Below are 24,961 nucleotides of genomic sequence, written 5' to 3' on the forward strand. Positions count from 1 at the left end.
GGTTACGATAAAACCAGTAGATAGAAGTTTCAGTGAAATAGATTTGAACTCTAATTTCCAAACAGTAAAAGCTGTCTAGCCACAAAATAAGTTGCCTGGTCCAAGAGAAGCTCTCCTTCACAGGAAACATTCAAGCAGAGATGAGATGGCCTAGTAGTATGCTTAATTGAATTCTTGAATTAGTAGCAAGATCAAGTCAGATAGAGCCTCTTTAGAGCTAAAATTCTACATGATGACACATATGAATGGGCTTTAAAAGGCCTAAAGCCAGGCACATATGCAGTGTCATTATTTCAGTGCTGGCTGCACCTGTCTGCACCACCTAGAAAGCCTTGTAAGTCCTCCAGAAGGCATTCTGCTTCCCATCCTTAATTCCTACACATGACTAGTCCTAAAGTTCCTGATTCAAGCAACATTTGGGCAGCCATGTAACTCCCCACTGACAAAACAGCTACATCTTTGTGCAACACAACTTCTTGTCTACAGTGAAAAGCCAGGAGTTTGTTATGTTTTCTTTTATCCCTTTAATAGCAAACAAACAATTCGGAGATAATTTGGGCTCCTTGTAAACTCCTCACTCCCTCTCATGCCTAAAAACTGTCAAAATGTTTGAACGTAAAAGGATTATTCAGGATTCATTGTATGAGACACTTGAGCTTAATTTCTACACTTTCTCCTCACACTAGAGCACCCAGGGCTCCTCCTCCTTCCCTCAGCTCTGAGTCTGGGTTTCTCATCTCGTAGGTGGGTTTGATTAATATGTCTGTCAATCATGTGTAAACGCCTTTGAGAAAATGAAAAGTAATGTTCAAATGTTCAAAAATAATGTCTTTTACAGTTCCCATCTCAAGACATCTAAGACAAGAATCTCTGTGAAAAGACATGTAACCTAAAGAAGAAAAATATGCGTCCACTTACACAGAAACAAGAGGTCCTGGCATTTCTGAAGTAGGACTCGGAATCGGTCAGATAAACAGGGAAAGGGGAAATGGAAGCCTAAGCAACGGTCTAGGAAACCTGATAAATATTTACAGCCAACTGGGATCACTGAGGCCTCAAACACATCGTTTTTCTCAGGAAGAGGGCACCTGCAGCCTGCGTTAACTGTACAGTTATAGCAACCCTGGCTCCTTCGGTGGAATAAACCCACTCATGATGATTTTAGAAACCGTGGCTAGAGCAGAGCCTCATTACTATCTGACTTCCACTTAAGCCAAGGCTGGGCTATAATGAAGCCCAAACTGTCCCACTCTTGCTTATGCTCAGAGGTGTCTGGATGGGGAAGAGGAAGACAGGTAGGGAGGAAAGGATTAAGAGGAAAAAGGATGATGATGTACATGGCAGGAAGTAGTGCAATTAAAACTATATGTGTGCTGACTTGTTTAGTGTCTGTCTCTGGTCCCAGTATTAATGTCTATCTCTCCTCCAGGAGACCCAGGATTATACTGGAATATAAAAAGTATGCCATGGTTTCTGGCCCAGACTAGATAATACGTATTTGCTATAAATTCTCTCAGCTCATTCTCCCTTCTCCATCAAAATTGCTCCATCTACGGGCTTCCCTGGTGCCACAGTGGTTGAGAGTCCACCTGCCAATGCAGGGGACACGGGTTCGTGCCCCAGTCCGGGAAGATCCCACATACCGTGGAGCGGCTGGGCCCGTGAGCCATGGCCGCTGAGCCTGCGCGTCTGGAGCCTGTGCTCCGCAACGGGAGAGGCCACAACGGTGAGAGGGCCGCGTAACGCAAAAAAAAAAAAAAAAAAAAAAAAAAAAAATTGCTCCATCTTCAAGATAACTCGTTCTGCTCTGCTTCTGTATACCTTGTGACCTGGTAGGCCACTGGGTATTCCCCATAATGTAAGATTCTGTTCACATCTGTAAAGAAAATACAGTGGAATTGAACGTTTCTACCTGAGAACTAAGTCTAAGGAAAGAAAAATAATAAATCAAGACTCCATTCAACTGAAGGTCTATTTCTCAAACCAGTTTCCTTGAATGCCTTACAAACAGCAGGCACTTAATTAAATTTGCTGACAATATGTGTGATAAAATGTGGATTAAACATAGATGATCAAATATATGAGTGTTTACAGTGCTTTTGTTTTATTTCATTTCTATTGATGTGCTGCTTCTTGTCAAACGTTTTAGCGTTTTGTGTTTGCCAAGAATCCTAGACTTGGAATCAGAAGACCCATGTAAATTCCAAGCCAGTGTGGCCACTTACTAACACTGGGAGCTCAGGCAAATCATTCAAATCTCTTGATTCTCAGTTCCTTAGAGTTACAATTTGGATAAAAGTAATCGTCCTGACTAGGCCACAGGTTTGATGTGAAAATTAAACACAACAGTCATTTGGAAATTACTTTTTAAGCAAAAAAGCACTAACAAATGTAAGATGAGGTGGATAAGTTATAGTCTATAGGTCATCCCTTTCCATTTCTTCTGCCAGCTACAGGCTTAGGCTACCTTGGGGGATCCCCTAAATCAAAGAATTAAAGAAAAATGGGAAGATTTGTTCTAATAATAACTCGATAATATATAATTTTAACAGGACCTACACAAACATCTCAGAATGTTCCACCTTTGCCCTTTAACAAAATTCCTGTGGAAGTGGCCTCCCCATCTTGATAAAGTTTCCTCGTCAGGTAGAGAGAAACAGAATGACCTCTTAGATGGAGAAAAACCCAGAAAGTAGAAGACCTAGTAACATAAAGAATTAATAGCCCCTCTAAGTTTTACACAGGTGTTCTCATCCTGCTTTTTACACATAACGATTTACCACTACTGGAATAAGAACACAAAAAACAAATCCTCCATTAAATGCTGGGGAAAATTAAACTATCCAATGAAAAGGGAAAATATTTTGAGAGAAATTAGAGTTTCATAAGAATTTCCAATGGTCAGTTATTTGTCAAAGCTGTGGAATGGGGCTTCTCCACATAGATGGCAATGAATTATCAACATCTAAATTTACCATGACTTTTATCTGTCCCTTCTATGTGTATGTAGGCATAAGACTATGAAATCTATCCTGGGTTAACTGCCTATCAAAAGGCCCCATCGCAACAGCTTAATTTAGGTATCTGCTAAGACCCTCACAGCAGAATGTAACAAGTGAGACTCTCATTTTAGCTCTTTTAAGTGGAGAGTCAGTATATTCATGTCTGGAGACACTGTTGCCACCCCCTTGGCAATGCTTGGTGGATGGTGACTTGAACATCTAGAAATGGTATTTCTTATGACTCTGGTGTAGTGTACACTCACCATCTGGCTGGGGCAAAACTGAGCCCCATAGGGAATCAAAGTAGTCTAAGCTAACTGATCACGTTGTTTTTAACTGTTTATTGGTTCTTAGGACAGGCTTGAGTAGGGACAATAAATAAGGCTCTGATGATAGCTCTTAAACTTTTAGAGAAAGAATGAACATCTAGTACAAAGTTAACTTCCTCTTTCGATTCTTCCCCCCTAGTTTGGCAAGAAAACAGAACATTCTTAAAGCCACAGAGGCCTATTGTTGTCCCTGGAAATTAATCAAAGAATCAGAGAAATCCTAAAAGCATCAGCAAAATTGTTTACCTCTGTTTTGAAATGCTGAAGAGAAAAAAGGTGGGAGGGGTGTGGCTTTACAATAAACAGGAGAAAAAAGTTGATTAAGAAAGGTATTCAACTTTCAAGCAAAGGCAAATGAAATCAGTTTGCTGTTATTCTTCTAGAATAAAAAAGTATGAGAGATTAAATTACTATGTTGTGTAACAGGAACTAACATAGTGTTGTAGGTCAATTATATTAATACTTCAAAAACAAACAAGCAAACAAACAAACATGTAGAAAAAGAGATCAGATTTGCGGTTATCAAAGGTGGGGGGGTGGGATGGGGAATTGGATGAAGGTGGTCAAAAGGTACAGACTTCCAGTTATAAGATAAATAGTACTAGGGATGTAATGTACCACATGATAAAGATAATGAACACTGCTCTATATTACATCTAAAAGTTGTTAACTGAGTAAATCCTAAGAGTTCTCATCACAAGAAAAAATATTTTTTTCTATTTCTTTAATGTTGCATCTATATGAGATGATGGATGTTCACTAAACTTACTGTGGTCATCATTTCATGATGTATGTAAGTCAGATCACTATGCTGTACACCTTAAATTTACACAGTGCTAAATGTCAATTATATCTCAATAAAGCAGGAAGAGAAAAAAAGTATGTGAGAGAGAAACTTCCACTTGCTGATGAGTGATCAGGGGTGTTACACCTTTGGGAGAGAATGGGTGGGTACCACTGGGGACAGAGATGAGGCCATCTCTACATCTTCAAGGAGGTATTTAAACTAAAGCAGTCAGCTAACTTGACTCCCAGGAAGGATTGGTTGTCAACTATTTCGAGACCCTCTTTTTTGGGGCCTTTTTCTTCTACCTCCAATTTACTATCCTTCAGTTGCTATGCTCCAAACCCCTGGGTAAGCTCTCAGTGGCATCGACATTATTAATCTTCAGTGGCCATGTCAATGACAGTCACTGCTCATGTAAGTCCCCACAAGGGATAAACATAATAGAGGGGCATTAGGCCTTGAGTAGACAAGGTAAGTCTGAGGAAATGAACAGGCTGATTGTCACCGTTTTAATAAAAGCACAAAGCTCCTTTATCTGCTATATAACATATTTTGCACCAATGGGAAGCCTATTCCTTTTGGAGCCAATGCGATTCATAAGGTTTCAGGGAAGATAAATCTTGCTAAAGAATAGAGAGAACAGTATCAGCTTCAAAATTCCATTTCTTGGGATCCTGTAAAAGGGCTCCTCCAAGCACTGACCTGAACACAACCCCTGAGTGTGCTCTAAAAGTGAACTATTTGTAACATCTGATGAGCTTCTAAGACTTCATCTTCACACAGGCAGAGCTAAGTGGCTCACAAGGGGATGAAACCCTTGGTTTGAGTTTCCTTAGCTCTACTTCTCACCACCTGAAGAGCGTTGGCTGCAGGCTCAGCCTACATAACTTGCCTCACTGGGAGCTTGGTGTAGAAATGGATCACCTTCCCTGGCACAGAGTAGAACCAGCACTCTGAACGACTCCACCAAGGAAGGGGTTTGGGTTGCCTTTCATCAGGCATGGAGCCTGAATGCTCCTCTAATGTGTAAGTTGAGCCCAAAAAATGATTTGTTTGTCCAAATGGGTTCTCCTTTGGCTCTATTGTCTCGCACCTCAGTACCCTACCTTCACACAACTGATCCCTTGCATTTGGGGGCCTGGCTTCCTGGTATCTGTGATCAGATGTCCTGCTGCCTCTCCTTCATGTGACCTTTGTTTGATCACATCTGCTAAGACCTTTGACATCCTCCTGTCCTGCCCCTGCTTGGATAAGCCGTGGGCATCGTGGAACATAGTTGGCCACTGGCTCATTGTATTTTCTGCCTGTGCCTTCTGTGGTCAGTGGCCCTAGAATTTTACCCAGCCTCAATGCTCACCCTAGAATAACTGATCCTAGCTGGTGCTTGCTCCTCTCTCATCCTGAAGACCTGCCACAGTCCTTGGTCTTGGCCTTTGCACATTCTGGCCTGCTTCTCCACCACTTGAGCCCTAGCTGAGAACAGGGAAAAGCCCTCTGCTCTGTCATCTCATTATCAGAACTGCTTTTTCTTCCCTAAGAGCAGAAGTCTCTAGTCCTGTCAAGAAAAGAATCCCCAGGTAATTTTGTTCATGCTCAGAATAGCTACAGAGAGCTGTACACAACTGGTTGGCCGGACCTATGTGCCAACAAGGGGACTGGGGACTTTCCCAGCTGAGAACAGCAGCTCAGTAGATGAAGGAGGTGTCATCTATGTGTGTGGATGACTTGTGGCCTCTGATGAATGGTGCTAGGCTCTCTTCAGTCATCAAACACTTCCTAAAGGCCCACTGGGCACCAGCACTGCATGAGGCAGGAGAGTTAAAAAAGCCTTCTTTTAACAGGCACCCCCCACATATCAGGCACTTACATCGATCATTTCTAATCCTTCTAGTAACACTTAAAGGGAGCTCATGTCCCCACTTGACAAAGGAAAAAAAGTTAAGGAATTTTCTCAAGATCATGCACCTACTAAAAGGAAGATCAAAATTCAGACCCAATTCCATGTGACCTCAAGCTCCAAGTTCTTCCCAAATACCAGATAGTAATACTACTCACTCATTCACCAATTCATTCATTCATTCAGCAAGTATTCCTGATGGCCCACTGCAAGCCAGGGCCTCTGCTAAGTTCAGCATGAGAAGATCCTTCACCAGGAATTAGAAGGTCACTTTGGAGGAGCTCAATCGGAAGCTTTTGGGGGGGCTTTAGAAAGCTGTCATTTATGTGTGGCATCAAATAGGATAGTTGGCTTCCTTTTACTTATTAATAATAATAAAAAGTACAGTCCAGTAATCTTTCAAAAGGTGAAGTGGTTAACAAGCTAATGAAACTCCCAAAGATGGGGTTTCCTCTGTATTTCTGATGGGTGCTAAAGTTTTTAAGAGGAATTGGATACACCTGAAAGGTGACAGGGTGCTTCCTGCAGAAGGCATCTGGGTAGAACCAAGGGCTACAGATTCCAGGCACTCTTTTTATTTTAAATTAAAACTACTTCTACATATGAATATGAAAGTATAGTATCCAACTAGAAAAAATATGCAAGTGTCAAAAAATGAAATGGGAAGGCTTTGATCCAAGTAGGTTGAGGAACAACTTGGACAGAGTAAATAAAGATTTAAGTAGTCAGTGGCCTTAGCAGTAAGCTATGGAAGAGCTATGCCTGTTCTTTAAAAACCTTCATTTATATTCTTTACAGCCTCTAGAAGTCTGATGTCTACAGGAATGGGATGGAATGGAAAAGGATAAAATACTAGAGCTGGAAGACTTTTTAGGCATCATTCAAGCACAGCCCTCCATTTGTACATAAAGAAACTGAGACACATGGCCTGACCGACAGCTGGAGTGGAACCTGTATCTGAAACAGCTGGGGGTGCAGACAAAGAGCTAAGGCTGATTTGACCCCACTTGTGCTCATCTGTCATCTGAGGCCATAAAGAAGTTGAGACACACACCTAGGCATTGAGCTCATGACATACTCAGAGACTCGGATTACCCAGGGCATTTATTTTTGGAAAGGCCTCTTCAAGATGCCAGCAGGGTCTAGCATAATGGACTGAAAGAAGTTTTATTTGAACAAGAGTATCTTCAGTGACACATTTTCCATGTATCATCTTTTGGCAAACATAAAACCTATTTCCCAAATGACATACTTGTGAATTACTCAGAGTTGCTGGGGATTCCTGTTCCAATGACCTTCTTCTGGTTTCTAAATCTAAAGTGAGTTTAATAAGATGCTGGACCCAGACCTGTGAGTGGGGACCACAGCATCTGGGCCCCAGTGCTGCCACTGGAAGGACTGCTGGGCCGACTTTCCTCACCTGGTACAGAGAGCGTTTGCTTGGACAGGGTGGCCGGGAAAGAGGAGACACATGGCATGCAATGGCTTAGAGAAATGCCAAACACTTACTGAGAAAGTGCTTTGTTCCAGGCAAAGTGTTCAGTCCCTTACATACGTACTTAATCAATCTTACACCAGGTGAGGTGAGTATTGCTCTCTCCATTGTATGCATGAGAAAACCAAGACTCAGAGAGGTTATCTAACCTGAACAAAGTCACAAAGCTAGCAAATGTTCAGTCTCAGGTCTTGTACCTGTACCTGCACCTGACGAAACCCCTCTGCTGTACTGCCTTTCCTTCTGCTCATAAGTATCCAGAGATTGGGTGCTAACTAGGCACATGGGGTAAGTGCCTTCTGTTGCTGGGAAAGTCTTTCTAAATAAACTGGAAATCTGTCTCCCTCAACTAACTAGCATTGGTTCTAGATTTCCTTTGGTGAACATTTAGTTTAGCAGAAATTCTAAATCTCTTCTATACAGAAATGTCACCAGTACACAATACCAGCTACCCTGTTGTCTTACATCTGTGGACAAGACGGCAAAGAACAAAGGGGGAATGTGGTTTTAGAGTCCTGGTGAATCCCTTTTACCACTTGATCACTAAACAGCTGAGGACTTTGAGCAAATCATTTAATCTGCCTCAGTCTCTACTTTTTTCTTCTGTAAAATGGAGTTACCTATTTCACATGTTTCTGGTGCTCACCAGGTATAAGAAGGTATATAAAACTGCTACATAAATATCAGGTGATTTTATTGTTTCACATCCTGTATATGGGCTTAGAGCATGACCCTATTCATTACACAAGTACAAGGAATGAAGTGTCTTTTAAAAAGGTTTCTCTGGCCTTTTGGTAGGTGTCCTGCACCTAGTAGAGATGTATTAATATGTCGGCAGATATCCTAACTAGCGGATCTAGACTGACATATATTTAAGGAAAGTGGAATCACTAAGATTGGTACAAGGGCCCAGTTTCTTAAAACGTTGGATTGCTTACGGCATATATTTTTTAAAAAGTATATTATAGAGGAATATGGGAGAAGAGTATTTGCTGCAAGAGAGTTTATTTTCACAGCTGAGCTATGTTAGTGCATCTGAGGCTGGCCCTGTCTCAAGGGCTCAGACACAGGACCACACCCCACTGAGACTGATTTTGATGAATGCATCTTGGAACACACTGCTCACAGTGGAGGCTGTGTCACCAAGCCAGAACTGTCCTCTGAGTTCACATGTGAACAAATGACTTGCCCCACAAACAAGGAGATCCCTGAATACTTTACAAGTCATGCTGATGAGGAGGCCAGACATGGCAGCTCTCTTTGCCATTGGTTGTGGAGTTGCTGATGCTGAGTACACGTGGCATGATTTGATGCCCTCACCTCCATTTAATGCTTCATATGTTATCTCGTGATTTCGAAGGGCTGTTTCTGTCGCCGGGGATTTGCAGGAGACAAGTTCTGCCTCTTATCAGAGAGCCAAGAACGTTATCTGAACAGCTGCCACCTGCAGAAAGGCTGGTGTCAAACCAAATACACTAGTTGAAGTACCTCTTTTAGGGGAAACAAACACATGTACATGCTCACGTGTGTGTGCGTGCATACACACACTCCTGGAATGAATGATCTTGGAGGCATGAGCCCTGCCACACTAACTGGTATCCTATAGATATGTCCTCTGTTCCCACCTGATCTTACGGCTGCCTTCCCACCTATAGTAGGACCTGCCCCGATGCTGGTCTCGTGGGCTGGGAGCCCTGGGCAGCAGCTGGGAGAGGGAGGGCTTGGAGAGCAGATGAGCCACTCACTCGGAGGCACTGGCAGCTGCCTTTGAATTCAGGAGAATCCTTTCTTCCCTAGGCAAAGGGGCCTTTATCATAGGCATGAAGGAGGAAGAGGCAGGTTAAAAAATAAAATGACACACAGGTTGCCTGTCACAAAGCAGAGGGAAGAGAATAGCTTCCCATTCTCCTCCAGGCTCTGGCCTCAGATGACAGCTCAGCACAAATGGAATCAAATCAGCCTTTAGCTCTTCTTCTGCACCCCAGCAGCCACAGATACAGCTTCCACTCCAGCTGTCAATCAGGCCGAAGTGCATGGTAAACCCCCATGATTAGCGCCTTCCTCAAGTGGGTGTGTAAATGGAGAATCACAACTCACTCCTCAGAGTAGCTGGAGCCACAAACCCATTAATTTCTACGGAGCCAAATGTAAACAGAAAATGAATGTTCCTGTAGACTCTCCAAATTTTATTTCCCCTGCTAAAATATTGGGAGGAGGAGGGATATCTTTCTCTCTTACAATGTCTTCCCATATTTGAAACGAGCTGTTTGACATCCAGCCAAATGATTCTCAAAGGGAGACAATGAAAGCCCTGCACCCCCATTTGTCAGTATTTAAGGCTTAATGAACTCTTGGCGCCGTCTTTCCTCCCAGAGCTTCTGTTTGCTATTACTGTTTAAGGTGATCTGTCCAACGCTCCGATGTGCCAAGAAGCTTCGCTCATAATCAGAGATACGTATTTATTTACTAGTTGGGTAACGGACAGAGAGGTTTTCTAGAGATTGCCACATTCACTAAGAACTACCACACCCAGCTGTTCTCTTTGTACTTAAATCCCAGGCATTCTCCAGTGAGAGACGCATTGGGTCCAGCCTGCCCAGCCTGCTCCCGCCTCCATCTCAGAGATAATCTCCCTCAGCTGTGGATGAGTCTGGACCGAGAAGAAGATGCTCAGAGCTCTAAGCCTTTGGGCGCAAAAGATTCTCTACAAATGCACATTCGGAGTAAACAAAACCCATCAGGCCCCTGTAAGAGTCCTATGCCTGATTGCACGAAACGCATCATGATGGAATCTGCAGTTAGCAAAGTAATTGGCGTTATTACAGCTGATGGGGAATTTCTGATGCTGCCCGAGCTCCCGTTTGAAATAATACTCAGCCATTTAATTTGTCCAGCTCTCGTTTAGCTGATTGCTCTTTTCTGCTGGAGTTTATCAAGAATGAAACACGCTGTCTCTCCAGATGCCTGCAGGCTGAGATTTCACAGACAGTTCTTTTTTCAGCACTCTTCCCACTTCTCTCAAGACCCTATGCCTTAGTCACCTTTCACAAGATGTCAATAATGCAATAGGTCGGAGGTGGGTGAGTCAAACTGATTTAATTCAAAGCTGTGTATTTCTAGTACCAATTCCAGAGGTACCTGGATGCTCCTGCTATACCATTAAATAATGGTGTAAGGCATGCAAAGCTCCAAAGATTTGCTTGTCCTAAAAAAAGGCTCACAAAATTCATTAGCTCCAAAAATAAGACAAGTAATAGAAGCTATCTTTATCATAACCACAAAGCCAGAGGCATTAAAGAAATATCAGAATTTGGATACATGCATTTTTTTTTGCGGGATCTATTTTTACTTCTGATATGCATGCATCCCTAGAATGGGTTCTACAAATATTCATTGAGCATCTACTTTTTGTACACAGATTCTTTATGTTTTTACACAATGCTCATCTTATCCCTCCATTCTCCACTTTGGCATTTCTGTTCCTAACCAGATGAAGAGTAAGAAAGCCAAATTTAGCCAGCTGTGTTTTCTCACAGTACAAACAAGGCTCGCATCTGGGTACAGACCTCTCATTCCCATCAGCAAGCTACTTGCCCTGTCAGCATGTTGACAATGGACTGCTTACTGGAGACAAGCGTCCTGCAGCCAGGACGGCTCCCTTCTGCAGGTGCCACCTCCATCTGACAGCCCACGGACTCCAGAACCCATATGCTCCTTGAATCAGCTATCTCATCTTTAATATAGAAACAACTGAATTTATGGATATGAAAGTCATCATATAAAATCCCCCCAAAGTCCTCAAGCCCTAACACAGTCTCCCTGAACAGCACCCATCCAAATGCACTTTGGTATAATTCCTCACTGATTTTTCTGGGCAATAAATCATTGTGCCTGTGATTCTTTTACAGGGTTGGAGCTGAAGTAGATGTCCAGAATTATGCCGAGGATCACTAGACCAAAGGGAGTTGGTTCAGATGAGGCAATGCTCTGGTGGTTGAAAAAGCTCTTGATGCATTTGTTTAAAGTCATTTTGAACAGAGGTCCCCAACCCTGGTACCGGTGGCCTGTTAGGAACCAGGCCGCAGAGCAGGAGGTGAGTGGTGGGCAAGTGAGCGATGCTTCATCTGTATTTACTCCCCATGGCTCGCATTACCGCCTGAGCTCCGCCTCCTGTCAGATCAGCAGCTGCATTAGATTCTTATAGGAGCGTGAACCCTACTGTGAACTGCGCGTGTGAGGGATCTAGGTTGTGCACACCCTATGAGAATCTAACACCTGACTATATGAGGTGGAGCTGAGGCAGTGATGCTAGCTGGCGCTGGGGAGTGGCTGCAAATACAGATTATCATTAGCAGACAGGTTTGACTGCACAGAGACCATAATAAATCAATTGCTTGCAGACTCATATCAAAACCTTATCAGTGAGTGCCAAGTGAAAACAAGCTCAGGGATCCCACTGATTCTGCATTATGGTGAGTTGCATAATTATTTCATTATATATTACAATGTAATAATAATAGAAATAAAGTGCACAATAAATGTAGTGCGCTTCAATCATCCCAAAACCATCCTGCCCTCTCCGGTCTGTGGAAAAATTGTCTTCCACGAAACCAGTCCCTGGTGCCAAAAAGGTTGGGGATGGCTGATTTTGAACACTTTCTAGCTAGTCCTCCTCCATGGGAAAGTGCCACAGGTGGTAAGGGAAAGAAGCAAGCAACAAAGGCACTTCTTTCTGGGTGTTCTCATGTCCCCGCCAAACAGTTCCTATCTGTCCCTTATCCATCCCATTCATCCTGTCTTCCTCCTTCCTCTTGTAGGGTCATTCTCACAGGGCCGGGCTGTCTACCACTGCTCACTTTGATTGGCAAGTGTCATAAACAAACTAGTGAAAACATCAGGCAAGATCTAGATTTTTTGTTTGTTTTTTATGTTTTCTTCTTCATTGGTAATCCCAAATTCTAATTATACTGTCTTGGGAAGCTGCAATTTGTGTTCTGAAGTCTGCTGCAGTGGTCCAGGTTCAATTTCAGTATGTAACTTACAAGAATAATAAGAACTACAGCACATATGGAGTGTGTGCTGTATGGAGTGCTTAGCAGATACCAGATACTGTTTTGTGGGCCTATCTATTTAGTCTTCCTCAAAATCCCATGGAACAGGTATCCTTCTTTCACTAAAACAGTATCTGAGCCACATACACATTAAATACTAAATGGGGGCCACACAGCTAATACAGGGCAGACCTGTGATTTCAACTACTAAATGATAAAGTAATGGGAAATGTTCTCTGTGCTAGTTACTGGATACAGAAGGGTGAGAGAGATTCATGTTGTATTCCTAAATAAGCATCAATTTTTACTATTTATAGTAATAAAGATTACAACAACATCACGTAAAGTTTTTCTGTCTCATGAATCATTGGCTTGGGACACATGTTGGCAACATGGTTCTGTCAGAGGCTGTGATACACATTTTTAAGAAGCGAGTGATGCAGAAGGAAGATCATGTACAGAACTAGAGAAGGGGGAGGGGATGGTCTTTACCGGGGACATATCAGAATGCTGTGGTGGAGGCTGTCTGCAGACTTGATGCAGGCTCCAAACACAAGTAGACAGATGGCTGGAAGATGCCGCTTGAGGTCTGCAAGCTGTTCCACTACGAGGGGCCCCTCTCTTGTGTGGGTCTCCTGATGCCTCTCAATAGACCCCTTTGGTCTGGTACAAGATGGTCAGAAAGGGGCTGGGTAGATAGGTAGGAGGCCAATGAAATGTGAGGCAGACAGTAGGGTTGGAAAGAACTTAAAAGTAAAAAGTGAGTGTGCTTATTTGTTGGAGAGGTGGGCCTTTCTCCTCGTTAGGCAGGTTTAGAACTATCCTGCTAAAGGGATTTTGAAGAAAATACCTCCTTTCAAGTCCTAAAGGTGGTCTGTGAATTTGTATTTTCTGCATGTGAGTCATTCCTAGCCCTAAAAATGTATAGAACAAAGTGATGCATCACATTAAAATTTAGACAGGGAAATCTGTAACTCAATCCACTAATAAACACAGATACTTGAGATATATCACAAAACATCAATGACCCCAAGCCTCAAGTGAGCAGAATTACAGGATGATTTTTAAGAAACTTAAATTGAAGCCACTTTACCAGAAGGACGGAAGAGAAAAACAAGAATAGAAAACTAGAAACATGAAGTCAGTGGAGGAAGTCAAAGTGTAATTAAACATTTTGTGTCTCAAGGGGTCACAGAGATCATCTAACTCTACACCCTTGCTGCTAAGCATTTTGGTTTGCTTTTGTTTTTGTTTCAGGTGAAAACTGTCTTTGAAAGAGAAGAGAATGACATTCAAAGTTAATCATCACTGGTTGGCCTCACTCTGTTTATACTTCTATTCTGAAAAATTGAGTTTAAATCAGGTTTTGAGGCTAAATCATATTTGAATATGCTGGCAGGGATAACTTACACTGATTCCTTTGATAAAGGAGAAAAATCTTTCTGCATATGAGGAAGCCCTTCTTCTCCCAACACCCACCTGCCAACCAGCAATTTTCCTGCATGTGAATTTCTGCACATTAGGTCTGTTTTTATTTGGACTCATCTGCACGCGGCCCTCAGGTGGTCAGAACATCTTGGGAGAAACAAAATATTCATTAAAGTCTAAAGAGATTTAGAACTGACTAAGACTTCAGAATATTCCACTGAAATGCCAGACAGTCTGGAAACACCTGGAGAACTTCTCTCTTCAGGACTAAATGCCAATATTGGTTTAGAAAAAAAAAAAAAATCTGCTATAAACACTGTCAAGGCAGGCAGTGCAAAAAAGATATACCTGTAGTACGAAGAGGCTGATCTCATGTAAGAAAAGTAATAATGTCAGTTTGGGTTTTAGTGCAAAGTATATGTATGCATGTGAACAAATGTTTTTGTTTAAAGTACTCTACTATTGTCACAGATGTCCATGTTAGGTAAGCAGAATAAAGTAGGTTGCCTTAGGAATTATGGGGAAAGATCCATGTTTTATGTAGGTATCCCACAAGTAGCCAGAAAAACACCTTTATGGGTGGAGCCATTTTTTTGAGGGGGAACATTATTCACAATACAAACATAGTCTCGTAAGCTCATAGAAGAAGGCAAAAAAACCAAGAATCGAGATCCTACCCTTTTGATAAAACCAGGAAACTGCATCTGCAATTTTTGGGGAATGATGACATGTTTTTCTTTTTCCCAACCCATATTTCTGTATAGTTACTTTGGTAAAATACTACAAAGATAAATTAGTAGGAAAATGATCACATGCTCGGATATCATGGAAATATCAAGTTGCCATAAAAGTTTCTAAACACTCTGTTTTTAGATGCATCTCATTGTGGACCAGTAACATACACTTGACAGGCCAGCTCTAGTCTGCAGTCCATGCTCCGAATCGCACTGAATCAGAGAGCAAAGATGCATGGCAAGAGGCAGAGGGCAAGCCTGAATAAAGGCCTTGAGAAAAAGGTGTGAGTTTACTAAGCAGGACCCTAAGCAAGGAGGACGCATGGGATCAACCTCGCTCCTTAAGTCAGGGGATGCGATGCACCAGCCAACCACACGCATTCTCTCTTGGGGCAGCGTTGGAAAGCTGGGCCTTTCTGTATGTGTCTTCGAGTCCAGAATGTCTAGGTAGCAAGTAGAGGAGGTCATAAACCCAACACCATCACTAGCTAGGTTAAAATACTGGACAAATCTCAACTGTTGAGTGGAAATAGCAGGCGGTGGGCACAGGTGTAGGCTTTATAGAATCCCTGCTTAGCCATACATCCTCTGCCTGGATCCCGTTTTCTTCCTCAGTGAAAGGGGAAGAAGTAAGCTGTCTGATAGAAGGTTGCTGTGGGTTTAGTCACCAGGGGCAAGTGAAGCTCATGGCACATTCCCGACACAGGGTAGAAGCCACTGGAATGTGGGGTCTTTTATTTTCTCTCCTCTTCAAGACTACCTCTGTGCCTCAGTCTTTATCTAGAAAATGAGGAGGCTGATTTAGATTCTGGGGAGCTTCTGAAAACACCTGGAGCTTCTGGACTCCACCCAGACTAACTCAGTGGGGTTGAGCCTGGGCTCCTGTAGTTTTCATAAGCTCCCTCAATAATCCCATCTGCAGTCAAGGTTGAGAACCGCTACTCTAGGTGTTCTGTCTTGTTCTTTCAATTCTCAAATGAAAGGAGTAAGTAAGCACTGATAGTGGGACTTCCTTATACACTGTTTTGCTTTAGGGTGGTTCTTCCCAAAATGGCAAAGTAGATACTATAGGGCGAGTTCAAAACAAGCCAACCTGTCTTCTCATTGTTGTGTGTCTTAGATGGGAGACTACACCACCTACCTCTGCCTCAACTGGGTTTCCTCTGTAGAAGGGACAACAACTACCACAACTCTCCATTTGGGAACTGGGGAAGCAAGGGGATGAGAACAACAGAAATGCTTTGCCAAGATGGAAGGATGCAAAATGCTCCACAATAGTTCCCTCTCTTACTCTGAGATAGATGAATTGCTTTTCCTTGAACAGGCTGAGATCAAGAAAACTCAATATAATACACAAAAGTGAAGCTGAGGCTGCTTGCCCTGGTCTTATCAGTGGTCACGTTGGGTTTGAATTATCTTAACAATAGTGATAAGCTCTACCTCAAGGTGTCATAGCATAAGAGGTAAAGAACACAGGTGTTGGAGCCAGACTGCCTGGGTTCAAATCCTAATTCTGCCACTTATGGGCTTTGTGACCTTAACGTCTCTGTGATTACGTTTAAAATGAAAATAATATTATTACTGATTTCACAGAGGTTTGTAAGGATTAAATGATGAATAAATGTAAAGTTCAAAGAACACTTTCCGGCATTCAGTTCACTTTTAGTAAGTCTTTGGCATATGTACACTCAATCAAAGGCCGTGTGGACATGTAGTAATACCAACTCCTGCTGAGTCCAACAGGGGCTGGGTGCTCTGGAAAATCCCGAGCTTCCTTTTCCATCTTTACGACTGTTGACTCTGAGCCTGTAGGCAGCTGGTGTGCATGGGAGCAGAATCAGACAATGGGGATTCTGTTCTGAAGGACACTATCAACCCTGCAAGAACAAGCAACCTGGGAACTCAGGGATTTCATGCCTGCATTAAAAATTTCTGGGTTAGGACTCGTGGAGCCCAGGATATTTTGCAGATGGTTTAATCCCCTGATGGTCTATGAGTAGAACTGATTGTGGGGCCTGAGGAAAATGGAGTAAGGGTTCTTTCAGGGGTGACAAAGTCCCCCTCCTTTGAACACTGGGCGACAATCACACTTAATCCTGGAATGAACACAGTACCTTCTCAACCTGTACTTCCTTTATGTTTATGGTCCCCTTATTTCTCCAATCAGCCTAGCAGCTACCAGGTCCACTGATTCTGCCCCGTACTTTATCTGGCATTCATCCCCTCAGGAATATGTCCACATTGACCCCAGCCCAGTTTCATTCCCTACTACGTCTCACATGGACCAATGGCACAGGCTTGTTACTGGATCCCCTCTTCTTTTCATCACACCTACTAACTATGGTATAACCTTCTTGCATCACAGTTGCGACTCTTCCCCAGCCTCAAACCTTCAATGGCTACACTGTCCTCAGATGGATGTCACAATCTAAAATCTGGGTCCTTATTCAAACATATCAACTGTAAAATGCCATGATAAGGTAATCAGAGAAATCTGAACATGGACTGGGCATTAGAAAATATTATGGAATAACTGTTATTTTTATAGGCGTGATAATGGCATTGTGATTGTATTTTTTAAGCCCTTATTTGTTAGAAAAGCTTACTGAATTATTTATGAGTGAAATAACATGATGACTGGGATTTTTAAAAAATAGTCTCCCCAAATTTAAAATTAAAAAAATATATGTGTATCTGGGAGTATAGATGAAGTAAGATTGGCAAATGGTAATGATTACTGAAGCTGGCCCAGTGGTACGTGGGGAACCGATCACACCAACTCAGGAAAGCTGGCTGTCAAAGACTTTGCAAACAGGTTGTTAAACCATTGGCAGCTTAAAGTTGTTCACCATGGGGATATTTACACCACAGAAATCAGCAAATGCTCCAAATCAAGGCTTTTGTAACAATATATTAAAGTTGAATAATAGATAATAAAAGTTGAATAATATATGGAGGTTTATTAAACTATCATGTCTACTTTTGTATAAGTTTGAAAACTTCAATAATAGTTCATTAAAAAAAAAAAAAGCTCAACTATTTTTCTGGACTTTGGAGACCTCCTGCAATTTGGTCCCAACCTAATTTGCAGCTATATCTTCACCATACTCCCTCTGAACCAGAGTAATTAAAGCATTCCAAGTCTCCAGACCATACCCAAGCATCTCCACCCTTGGTTTGGTCTTCATCCAGGCTTCCGCTGCCCTGGAGTAAGTTCACAGCCTCACTTCCTTCTCAGTTATCCTGGCACACGTACAATGAATGACATCTCTCCCTATAAGACTTCCCTTCTTGCTCTATACAGATATAATTTCTCCTTCTCAATTCTTAAATAATTTAACCTGTACTTTTCTATCAAAAGAAAAAGTTGAATTCACTGTGTGTGGCAGGCATCATGCTAGGTTGCTTTCACAATATTGTCTCACAACAATTTGAGCCTCACAACAATCTGTGGGATAAGCTGCACAGCTTTTTTGCTTGATAAGGAAAATGAGGATTAAAGCCACTAGGTAACTTCCCCAGGTTCACAAAGCTAATAGTAGTGGCAGAACATTCCAGAATTGTCAAAATTCTGGGGAAGAGTCTGTGCAGCAGGGAGCCCCACATAAAGGTCTCCATGGGTGCCTTTGAATGAAATGGCAGCTCAGTGACTGAAAGCCCTGTTTTCTCCGCACTGAAAAATGTTTTTCTGTGTTCTGAGGTACTCTTCTTACCCTTCACTGCAAATGTCCCCTTGGCCATAATAGCAATGGACATTTTAGAAATTCCTTTAAAATGGCGACCCTTTATAGAACAGCTATTACACTTGCCTCCCAAAATCCTGTCATGAGGCATACTTGAAGTAAAATTCAATTTTTCCTGAAAGAAGTATCCTCTCTCCTCTGAGACAGTGAGGCATTTATGAAGCAGGTGAGGACCAAGTCCTTTTGTGGGTGCTCTCCTCTGTGGGGGATGGGTCTTCTCAGGGTTGCTTTCCTAGCACTGCAGCTGGACAGGTGAAACTTGCATCTGAGACTGGGCCCCACACTACAGTTATTTCTTCCCAGCATCCCCAACCTGGGCCCTTGTAAGCAGATGCTTAAATGCCTATGGGCACACATGGACACTTTACTACAAAATTTAAGCAACCTTCACATGCCTGTAGGAACTGAGAGATAAAGAAGAACTAAATGCCAAGAAGCCGTGGATGCTATTTGTATCTTAGATGAGAGCAGAGAATCTAGCACTTGCCTTGGATTCCTCCTGGAGAGCTCAGCCTGCAAAAGGAATGGAATGTCTAGCAAGAGGGGCGTGGTAAATAAATGATGGTACTAGCAAGTGGACAAAAATAGCCAGTTGCTAGAAGATTTTCCAGTGACATGAAAAGCATGCAAACAAACAAAACAGAAGGTTAAAAAAAGCATATAAAATATGATTATCAATTTTTTAAAAAATCCCATAGATGTGTATGTCTATGTACAGTAACTATTGTAAGACTATACCCCAAAATGTCATTATAAATATTTCTGGGGTGCAGAGATTTTTTTTCTTACTTTTTTATATTTTCCAAATTTCTTTTTTAGTTAATTTTTATAGTTAACATCCATCACCACACAGAATTACAAATTTTTTTCTCGGGATGAGAACTTTCAAGACCTACTCTTTTAATAACTTTCAAATATACAGTATAGTACTATTAACTATAGTCACCATGCTGTACATTACACCCCCAGGACTTATTTATTTTATAACTAGAAGTTTGTACATTTTGACCACCTTCACACATTCCAACATCTCTAGTGAACACTTATAGCTCTTAAACTGAGGGGGAAAAAATAAATAAAATGAAGACGAAATCATACGATTGTGGGGCTTCTACTAAAGGAATGAGGTGCCTCTTTTTATTCCTTTTGGGGTTGGAGAGAGATGGTCTGGCAAAGGGAGATGAGGGTCCTCATTTAGAATCATCCGAAGGCAAGAAAAGAGGGGACTCAAGTGTGTTCATTCCTTTAAAGGCAGAAAGAACAAGGCGCTGGAAAATGAATGATGTGTTTGGGGGGGAACCAAATGGAAGAGAAGAGTGTGGGTGATCTGGGTGTGAATTTCAGGAGCATTTCCATTTGTGATTTTTAAACCTGCTGAGACTAATAGCCTCCGGTCAGACAGTTCTCCCCGTGTGGCTCAGAAGCCAAGCTCGTTGGCCTGGGAGAACTCCCACTGCTAATGTACGGGCCGTAGAATCTCAGCATTGGGCTCTACCTTCAAAGTAATGTGTTTATTTCCAGGAATGAACATGGTGTCTTTACAAACCAATAATCACAGGGAGAAAGGCTGATAGTCACCTCCTTACCCTCCTCTTCTCTATCTGGATGCAGAAAGGAGAAGAGAGACAAGGAGAGGGCAGCCTCATACAATCACCCCTCTCCACGCTTTCTAAGTGGAGGGGCAGCAAAGGTTAGGGAGGAAATCATGACTATTTTCCTTAAGAGGCTGCAGCAGGACAGGCTTCAAGGGAAAAAAAAAAAGACAAAACTTTTCTATGCAAGTGGTGAATGTGGAGTGTGTGAAAGCTGACAGGCCTACTGACAGTGAGCCCAGGGAGGGGCCCTCAGCAAGTTCTCTCCTGAAAGTCAGTGACAGTGCCTGGAAGGGAACATGACCATGAATGATTGTGGACATCAGGATGCCTGGGGCTCAGTTTCACCTGAAACCCAAAGAGAGAAGGGAAAATGACAACGGAAGCCAACGATGTGGTGCAGTGGGGCCGGAAGGAGGCAGCCCCAAGCTTGTGGGCAGTGCTCTGTTTCTCTTTGGAAAAGCACCCGAGAGGGTGGTGTTGACTAGGTGTTGACACATCAGGGCCTTTTTGATTCAGAAACAACACTGCAGAACTGACTTTTTGATCTGGGTACTACACTCTAGCCACAAGGTTCCAGGGTTTCCTGGCCTCGGGAACACACATCCTGAGAAGTGAAAAATATGCATTTATATTCCAGCCTTGCGGGGATGACACACAAATGGAATAATGTGGAAAGGTCAGACGGAAGCAGGGGAGTGAGCCATCTGTACCAACCACCTGCGGGGTTATCTGTGGGGAGGGCAGGGAAGCTGCCTTTCTAGGATCATGGCCTCAAATGTTGTGGACAGACCTCCAATATATCTAACTTAATAGTTCATTTTAAATCTAAAATCTTTAGAAATGTGGCTCAACAAACATGGAGAGAATATGATCAAGTCAGAAACAATGTCAAAACCACACACACACACACCCCTTCCATAAAATCAGTCTCCACTATGTAACCTTTTCAAGCCACAAAACAACATCACACAGTGCCTTTTTTCCCTTTATTTTTATAAATTTCCAGATAAAAATAAATATTTAGCTGAGATAAATATTTATCCCACTGCGTTGTGAGAGTATGTGTGGAGGTGGGTGGGATATGGGTAAATGCTGATTTTCTTTTGTTTTTGTTTTATATTCCCTGAGATCACCTGAAAGTTTGTGTGAATTATATGAATAAGTACTTGAAAAAATTGTCATTTTTCAGGATTGTCAAAAGGCTTCCTTACTATCTATTTTTAAAACCTCATTGCATCCTGACAGAAAGATCAACAAGCTGTGATCAAAACACCCCAAACCGTACATGGATTTATCTTTGACTCTCACCAACGGGGCCCTTTATTTTGTTCATTCTCTCCCTCAAGCCTCTTGCTCCACTCCCATTCTGGTTCTTAGCTCTCTGAGTGGTCTGGGGCCTCTTCTCCCCAGGACTTGGGGTCTCAGCACCACACATGGGAGAAGTACAGTGAGTTCTTGGATGTAAAACATATTTAAAGAAGAAAATATCCCCAAGTATATGGAATTATTGTTATTAGAAATTAACTGCTCTGCCCTTGGGAGTCTCTGCAGAGGTGCAGCAGGTGGGGCCTTGGGCAGCACTGAGTTGGGGAGTGACAGGACGTTTCCTATTGAAAGGGGGACAGAGGAAGGGATGGAGCACCTCAGCTCTTGCTCTTGGATTTACCTATCTTTGCATATACACACTCTATCTGTACTAGGATCCATGGGGAACACAAGGACTTTGTGTGTCTGTCGTGCATTTGTTGTGTGTGTGTGTTGGTGGTTATGCATTTGTGTGGAGACAGTAAGCTCCCTTCCAAAGACAGGGAAGGTGATTTTCCATCTTCACCACTGCCAGGGAGGTCCCCAGAGAGCCCTTTCTTGTGCCTCTTGTGGTTTGCTCATAGTGACCTCCGAAAAAGCATTCTGGCCAGAGATAATAATGGCTTGTTTCCTAACCAAGACCAGCAAAACTCAACCATCTGCCTCTGCAGAAGTCTGAGATTAACCTGGCTGCCAGACCATGGCTACAAGGCATTTGCTCACAAAGATTCCACAAATTTGAGTACCCTGTCCCAACAAGGAGAAATGCAGGAGAGAACCTCACCCTCTAACTCCTTGGTTTAATGCTTTCCTGAGCTGAATCACCCACCACCACGCTTTCCAAGCAGCTTGGTCTACATTCTTGCGTACTATAAAATATTAAAGACGCAGAAAGAGGTTGTTTTGCTCATGATGAGATGGGAGGAGCCAGAGGGAGAGGACAAACTACCAAGTCATTGTCAAGGTTGGTTCCTTAAGTCAGAGAAGCTGGAAATCCAAGGTGGGGGGTTTGTGCCCTGGTGCCAACTTTGTTTGCTCACAATTCATAAGGATCAGTGGAACTTACCTGTGGCTGAAATCCTTTGAGGTCGCTGGCTGCAAGGTCACTGGCTGTGAGGAGCTGGAAAAGAACAAAAGAGTCTTCCTTAGTGATACTTCTCACAGTTTGCATACAGTGTCCCCAGAACAACTGATGGCAATGGACTTACCAGAGCCCAGATCTGGAGCTAAAGCAGCAGAATCACAAAAGGCAAATGCGGTGCTTCTGGGATAGGAGCCTGGACTGAATGGCCTTCTCACCTTGTGTCTATTCTATCTCTGACTATCTCTGCTGCCCTCTCCTACCTTCTTTCTAGGTGCCACTAATTCTTCAGAGTCTTAAGTTAGGGATCATGAACTATGGATGGACTCCATCAAGTCCACAGACTCCCTGAGATTGTAAGTACAAATTACGTGTGAGTCCATACACTTCCTTAGGGAGAAGGTCCCTGACTTCTTTCCTACTATCAAATTATTCTGTGATACGACAAGTAAAAGAGACAGTTAAAGGCCCATTTCCTCTGGGAGGGCTGTTGCTTCTTTTTCTTCCTCTTCTTTTTTAAAACTCAGAACAGTGAAAATGACCCTTTCCTCTCTGCAGCTGCACATGACTCAGTTTCCCTTTATCGTACATTGCCTTTGATTTTATATGTTATTGAGGTATTCATAGCTTATGCCTCCAACTACTATGCACAATGTTAGATGAGGAGAGTCAGGTTATGTATTTTCTGTATCTCTGTGTTTAATCAATATTAAAGGGTAAAGTTAAGGTTTTAATATTTTTGCATGCTCTCCAGAAAGCACTCAATGGAATCATAAATTAATAGAATAATCACGTTCTTTATTGTTGCTCAAAAATGCTGGGAAAATGGGATAAAGAATAAAAAAGGCAGATGCTTATTTTGATTCAAGGTGTGTGACTACTAGCTTTGTTAGGCCTGGAGAGCGTCTGTGAAAACTATGAAAGATTTCATATTTGCTGTAACAATATTTTGTTTGGTTCAAGAAAGAGAGGAAGTCACGCTGGGCTGTAGTGCCTCTAGCCCTCAGAAAAGCTCACCTGGGCTCCCTAGCTTCTCTCAATGACTTTGCCAGAAATGACGCACAAGGTGTGTAAACTCTGGGATGGAGCAGGAAGGAGGTAGAGAATGTACCTCTCTCCCCACACCCAGGCCTGCAGGCAGGATTCCCCAAGTGGCATTTGCCTGGAAAGGTGACACCATCCTAAGAGAGAACCAGCTCAGCCCCTAACTGCACACACAGCCAAGCAACAAGCCGTGAGGGTACCTGACGAGACACTGGGGGCTGAACATAATTATACAGCATCTCTGCCTTCAAGGAGCATACAATTTGGTCCAAGGGTAAGACATGCATGTGTCAGCGTGAGCAGAGTGTAGTAGGGTGTTAGTGTCAAACTGTGAACAACGTAAGGCAAGGAAGGTCAGGGTAGGGTTGCTGAAATAAGATGGAGTTTGAACTGAGCCTTGAAAATGGACAGGCGGCAAGGAGGGGAGCCGCTTCAAGTCGGCAGTGGAGAGAAGACATGGAAAAGGGGTTTACCAACCCCAGCACAGCTCCCTTTGCGTCTGTTCTCTGCCAGCTGTGGCATGCATTAAGGAAGAAGGGAGGGAATCATGATACATCGAGGATTGCCTGGGTGCCCAGCACAGTGGTTGCTGCTTTATAGAATTTTTATTTTTTAATCTTCAAAAATCCCTCATGAAATAGAAAGTATCTCCACTTTATGGATGGGAAAATTGAGACTTATGGAGGTTAAAAAACCTTTTTTAGGTCACACAGGTAGAACACATATTTGGGATTTAAATCCAACAGTATATTATCCCAAAGCTTATCCTCTTTCTTCTTTAACATGATGCCTCTGGTGGAGGCACACTGGAGATAATCTGTTGAGGAGACGTGACATAGGAAAAAAGATGAGGGCCAGACTGTTAGTCAAATAAGCCACAGGCAAGAACATAAAATGTGTGTCCCTATGAATGACCCTTAACTAACCCTTCCTTTCAGACACTATTTTATTTAATTGGTAACAACAATCTACTTTTCAGGACTTGTCAATATGGCTTAGGGCCTCTGATTCAAGCACAGGTTGGGATGGAGCTGGGGAGGAGGGACAGACAGGCTAGGGTGATGTATGGGCATGGGAGTGACCTCTGCAAGAACAGGGCCGCAGACATGTGTTAGTGTATAGGACTCAGGTCTCAAACTCTCCAGGCCCTGGAAGTCGAGCTGGCAGGGACTCTTCTACTGCATTTTCATGAGGTTCACCAGGCAGACAGAAGAAGTAAGCCCCAAACATCTAGTTCTTCCCAGTTCTGAGATGCTGCAACAGAAAATAAACCACAAGGGTGTTCATGGCATCTTAGCATATGTACTATTCCCTCAAGTTAGTGGTTTGGGATTGAGAAATGACCATATCCACTTTGAATGGAAATAAAGATGCAGAATTTTTGGTTATTATTCCTTATGTGCCCTGCTCAGCAAAGTTAGGATCTATCTCATCCTCCCTGGAAAACTTACATCTTACATCCTCTTTCCC

General features: G+C 42.7%; 1 protein-coding gene across 1 annotated transcript in view; it reads right to left on the reverse strand.

Moving 5' to 3' along the window:
* SETBP1 (SET binding protein 1) overlaps positions 1 to 24,961 on the reverse strand; it is a 380,749-nt gene that overhangs the window by 164,983 nt on the left and 190,805 nt on the right. Inside the window, exon 3 of the mRNA XM_007465630.1 lies at positions 22,433 to 22,486. Coding sequence (XP_007465692.1) covers positions 22,433 to 22,486 — 54 coding nt within the window. The remainder of the gene's footprint in view (positions 1 to 22,432; positions 22,487 to 24,961) is intronic.

Source organism: Lipotes vexillifer, unplaced genomic scaffold, assembly GCF_000442215.2.
Source record: "Lipotes vexillifer unplaced genomic scaffold, Lipotes_vexillifer_v1.1 scaffold36, whole genome shotgun sequence".
Lineage (NCBI taxonomy): Eukaryota > Metazoa > Chordata > Mammalia > Artiodactyla > Lipotidae > Lipotes > Lipotes vexillifer.